At 39.2% G+C, this 6000-nt stretch overlaps 1 protein-coding gene across 1 annotated transcript in view; it reads right to left on the reverse strand.

Moving 5' to 3' along the window:
* LOC137424157 (cell adhesion molecule 3-like) overlaps positions 1–6000 on the reverse strand; it is a 327688-nt gene that overhangs the window by 43511 nt on the left and 278177 nt on the right. Inside the window, exon 6 of the mRNA XM_078774641.1 lies at positions 1787–1906. Within this exon, the coding sequence (XP_078630767.1) occupies positions 1787–1906 (120 nt within the window). The remainder of the gene's footprint in view (positions 1–1786; positions 1907–6000) is intronic.

The raw sequence follows: 6000 nt of genomic DNA on the forward strand, positions 1-6000 counted from the left end.
TTTGGAATTACCCTTTAGAATTACCCTTTGGAATTATCCTTTGGAATTACCCTTTAGAATTACCCTTTAGAATTACCATTTAGAATTACCCTTTGGAATTACCCTTTATAATTACCCTTTGGAATTACACTTTAGAATTACTCTTTAGAATTACCCTTTGGAATTACCATTTAGAATTACCCTTTAGAATTAGTCTTTATAATTATTACTCTTTATAATTACCCTTTGGAATTACCCTTTGGAATTACCCTTTAGAATTACCCTTTATAATTACCATTTAGAATTACCCTTTGGAATTACCCTTTAGAATTACTCTTTGGAATTACCCTTTGGAATTACCCTTTAGAATTACCCTTTAGAATTAACCTTTGGTATTCCCTGCTTGTCGTTAAAGGCGGCAAAAAGGGTTGGCGTCAGGAAGGGCATCCGGCCGTAAAACATTGCTTCAAAAGGGGACCGAAAAACAACAACAACCACAGTTCCCGAAAAAGGCCAACCCCCGCTTGCGGGGAAAAAAATGGCCTCTAAAGGTGGTTTTTATTCACTGGTGTTGGGCTAGCGGCTAGGGTGCCGGCTTAGGATACCAAGGATCCTGGGTTCGAATCCCGGTCGATTGCTGAATTAACGCCAGGGGGGTTGACTCAGCCTGTTCATCCCTTCCGAGGTCGGCTAATTGAGTACCAGTTCACTGGTAATTCCCTGTTTGTCGTTAAAGGCGGCAAAAAGGGTTGGCGTCAGGAAGGGCATCCGGCCGTAAAACATTGCTTCAAAAAGGGGACCGAAAAACAACAACAACCACGTTTCCCGAAAAAGGCCAACCCCCGCTTTGCTTGGAAAAATGGCCTCTAAAGGTGGTTTTTATCCCACTTTAGAATTACTCTTTGGAATTACCCTTTGGAATTACCCTTTAGAATTACACTTTGGAATTACACTTTAGAATTACCCTTTATAAAAAGCTGGAATTACCCTTTAGAATTACCCTCGCCAGAGGAGAGGGTATTGCATTTGAGTCCGTTTGCCCGTTTGTCTGTTTGTCCGTTTGTCTGGTTTTTTTTTGTCCGCACAGAATAAATAAAATTTTCGATTCAACCGTTGGTCCGATTGACGGGAAATTTTCACCACAGGTGCAACTCCACCTGTATAATTTGTTCATGATAATTATGACGTCATAGGTCACGTGGTTCGGCCGCCATCTTGGAAAAATCGAAAAAAATTGCATATTTGTATCTTGGAAAGCGCTGCATAGAAAAAATGGAGAGATGGCTCATTGTAAAGAGCTCTCCATGTGGAATAAAATGTTAATGATGATGTCATAGGTGCCTCCATTATGACATCATAATTCGACAAGTACAAAACTTCATCCGATCAAGATGAAATTTCTTGAGCGTAGCCTAGGAATAAATTAGTTTAGAAAAAAATAAATGATGACGTCATCGGTCACGTGGTTCGGCCGCCATATTTGTTTTAACACAAAAGCCTTAAAAAAACACTGAAAATACATCCTGGCGAGCGTTTGCAATCTCTGATTGCTCTTTCTTGTTACCCTTTGGAATTACCCTTTATAATTACCCTTTAGAATCACCCTTTATAATTACCCGTTGGAATTACCCGTTGGAATTACGCTTTAGAATTATGCTTTCGAAAACTTTTTATTTACACTTTTCTGCTTTTCCCTTCACGTGCATGGGGTAAAAAGCTGTTCATGTGACAAATTGAATTAGAAATTGTGAAAAAAGTGAAAAGCGAAGCATCATACATTTGTTGTCAAGTGAATAAAGCATCATACCTTTGTGCCTGGCGAGGTATCGGCCGAGGATTACGAGGAGACAAAGGCTGGCGAACACGACAACCGCCACTATTCCGCCGACAAGTGCGTAGTCTCCACGTGATGTCAGTGGAACAACGTCTGGAGTGCACATATTGAAATGTTGAAGAAAACAGTTGTTTACCGAATTGATAATACAATATACGGGTATATGCCCCTGTATTTCCCGTCGCCACCATCTGGTGACATGCAAACGCAGTTGTTAACATGTTATTATTGCAGCATCTAAATTGATATTCGAAGACTCGAGAGCAGATTTGAATTACATTTCAGTCCACAGTTTTGAGTCACTGTTATGAGACTGTAGCTGGCCATTGCCAATTAATATCTTTCAAAGGCCGAGATGGAGCTATATGGCTGCACAACAATCACCCAAGCACCACGACAGTGGACTTTTTATAAGTCTTTTCATAACTGTGAGATTGTCCTGAATAGAATCACCTTTAGAGGCCATTTTCCCCCACAGTGCAGGGGTTGGCCTTTTTTGGGCACCATGGTCCCCTTTTTGAAGCAATGTTTTATGGCCGGATGCCCGTCCTGCCGCCAACCCTGTTAGTCGCCTTTTGCGACACACAGGGAATTACCAGTGAACTGGTGCTCAATTTGCCGACCTCGGAAGGATAACAGGCTGAGTCAACCCCCCTGGCGTTAATTCAGCGATCGATCGGGATTTAAACCCAGGATCCTAGGATCCCAAGCCGGCACCCTAACCGCTAAGGCAACACCAGGCTCGAGATTGTCCTGAATATTGAATAAATTTGTATATTCATTGTACAGATAATACAAGAAGTATAGCAAAATGTCATTCTGAATTCAACTTGACAACCTCCCTCATGGGAAGCCGTGAACGTATAAGCAGGTAAGCAGACATTTTATTTATACACATAATAATGGGTGAAGTGATATTTGCATCTTGCTGGATCTGAAATTCATGTTTTAGGCCAAAAATAAAACTCAGTTGGGAAAAGGGCATTACTTTTGATTGACAATGAACCATTCATTTGTTGCACCTGTCTCACATCAAGCAGAGCTTTTGAGGGTAAAAAACCCCAAACAACAAACAAAAATCACAGTTGCGTCCTGTGCAGGAATTGTCTTTAGAGACTGTGTTGTCAGAATGATATTAAAGCCTAGCCAAAAAATATAAAGAGTAATAATATTTGACAAGTGAGCTAGTCTGACATTTAAACGTGGATTCCTGAGTTTGATGAGAAAGATTCGTTCGGCGTGACCTGTTTGGCACTTCCCTCTGAGCATTAGGTCGAAACCTCAAATCTAGTATTGATTTGTCCATTGTTTCCGAATGCCCTTGTAATTACTGTGAAAGTATACTAATCTCTCCTGATATCCTTGTCTTCCACATGATTATAGGCATATGCTCCCACATGAGCCTCGTTTATTGTCTAATGATGTTTGTTATTGTGCTATAAAATAACAAAATGCCCTATAATACAGCCAATATACAGTATAAACACAAATGAAACAATGTATAGTGTACTGATGACGACTTTTGAGTTGGTATATTTATCTAAAACTCAGGTATCAGATACTCCAGTTAATTATTTAGTTTTGTTTTCAGTACTCGGTGGTTAAAAATTAATTTTATGAGTATCCACCCTGAGTCTAGGAGGTTGGTGGTTCAAACCCCAACAGAGTCGTAACAAAGACTTTAAAAATGGTACGTGCTGCTTCCTTGCTTGAAACTCAGCATTTAAAAAGGATGGAGCACGGAAAAACAACCATAGATTGGCAAACACTGTACAGGCTTTGATGGGCATAATGACCTCCTACTACACTTAAGTTCCTTGTTGGCAAACTCATCCACCATATAAAACACAATGTCGGTTTGTGTGTTTGTACAGATGCCTGTCCCCCTTCATTAAGATAGGTTTTAAATGCAAATCTTTTAACACGAATGTGCGTTCATCAAGGTCTATTTTTTGAGTTTAAAACAAATTCGAAAAACATTTTCCATAAGAGAGTAATTATGTCTCTTCTATTGGAATTGTAGACGGTGGCTTGCAAACCGAGCCTCAAGGGCGGTGTATAGAAGCGTTTTTAAAAATAACAATAAATACAAAGTGCAGGGAGGTGAAATTCGCTGCATGTGATGTGCAACACTCGCAGAGTAAAACGAGTGTTAATTTATGTCCGCAGGATGTCTAATAAATAAATAATATATAAGCACAGCTGACATAGTCCGAGGCTTCAGACTTTGGCACGCTCACGAGGCTGCACCGTCGAATAAACTGTTCCAACCCATCAAATTTGATGGACTTTTAACTATTTATAATATAGATAGTTCATTCTCAAATATATGGTAATCTATACATTCAGGTGAGGCTCTCTCTGCATTGGTCAATGCTCCGCCTTGTTCTGTGAATCTGATGTTTTACCCTCAATGTAAACTCCACAACTTGCCTTCTTTATTTCTGTAAATTAATTTTAAAAAACCACATTATTGTTTTCAAGCACACCCATTGGAATGAAGTATTACTTGGTGTCCATTCAAATTTTCTGTAACAAATGAATCATGTGTAATATTCCAATTTCTCATCCCAATCAATTTAGCAACATTTCTCCAATTAATAAGAGTAAAAGTACACACTATTTAGCAATTCAAACGCAATTGCAGACACCAGAGAAGGTCATGCAACTACTCCACAACACAAGATGTTTCGTGTTTGGTTGGTAAAGCCAGGCAATGAGATATGAATCGGCACGGTCTTTCCTGGTTAATTTCTTGTAATTGGGACGTGCCTGTGATTTATGTGGCTTTCCCGCTGTCCCTCAGCATTGCATAATGCATCAGAGGCAACACCTGTAGGAATTAGTGTCTGTTGGCACAGGACTGACACATCACTCATCTGTGTGGCATCTCATGAATTTTGCAAACGATGCACGGGGGAGCAAATGTGCTTTTAAAATGAATGCATTGTCAGTTTAAATAAAAAATGTTTAAACATTAGACGTGCATAATAATGTTATTTACGACCATAAATTTACACACGACTTATGGTAGGTACTTTAAGGAGGTAAGTACCAGGTAATGAAACATCAAGATTTTTAGCCTGCAGGCTAGTTTCCTTTAAAAAAAGTTTTATTTAAAAAAAACCTACCTCTGGGAAGAAGACGTTCTCACAAAACGCATCGCAGAAATAGCCTAGAGACAGATTATACCTCTGATTTTCAGCAACTTCAAAACGACCTTCCAAGAGTTAATCAAAAAAATATTTAATCAAAAAAGCTGAACATACTTCTGGTGAAGGAATAGATTTGTTTTGACGAAGGGCCTCTAAAATAATCCACATTGGCTACCTTGCTTTTGAAATACCCTTCAAAGGCGGCTGTGCCAAAGTTGTGACGATGTCTGGAAAAGCAATAATGGGGAGAGAGAGAGACAAAGATATCCCGGTGTTCAAGGAGATATATATGCATGTGCATGCTTGAGGACACTGGATGGATATATCCTATGAAACAGCCGATGTGAATCAAGTCGTTAAGTTTGTCAGATAAGTGAAAGGAGAAGTAATAAAAAAGGGCAAACACTGGGGACAAACTTCAGGTAAAACAACGATCGTGATTTTACACATGTCTGGGCGTAAACTCTGCTCAAGAAGTTGGACAGCGTGGAAAGTGGAGATAGGAATTGTCTCAGATTGGTATTTAATACAAATATAATCCAAGCCACTACCATAGACCACCTGAAAAATGTGAATATGAATATAAATGTACTGTACATATATATATATATACAGTCACGTGAAAAAGTAAGTACACCCCATGTAAAGTTTTGGCTTTTTCAACATATTTCAACATACAGCTATTTGACCTTCATTTCAACAATATTGCTAGATAAAGGTGATATAATATAACAAATATCATGAAACATTTACATTTTGTAGTCCATTGTATAATTTAAATAAACATAAATGCAAATTTCGGATGTGGAAAAAGTAAGTACACCCTTGGCTCTAATAGGTGGTTTTGCCCCCTTTGGCAGAAACAACCTCAAGTAGGCGTTTCTTATAACTGTCTACCAGTCTCTGACATCGACTGGGAGAATTTTTTGCCCACTCCTCCGTGCAGAATTCTTTCAGCTGTGCGATGTTTGAGGGGTTTCTTGCATGCACAGCTCGTTTCAAATCCCCCCACAACATCTCGATGGGATTTCG

This window comes from Myxine glutinosa, chromosome 3 (assembly GCF_964187855.1).
Source record: "Myxine glutinosa chromosome 3, kmMyxGlut1.1, whole genome shotgun sequence".
In the NCBI taxonomy this organism is placed as follows: Eukaryota; Metazoa; Chordata; class Myxini; order Myxiniformes; family Myxinidae; genus Myxine; species Myxine glutinosa.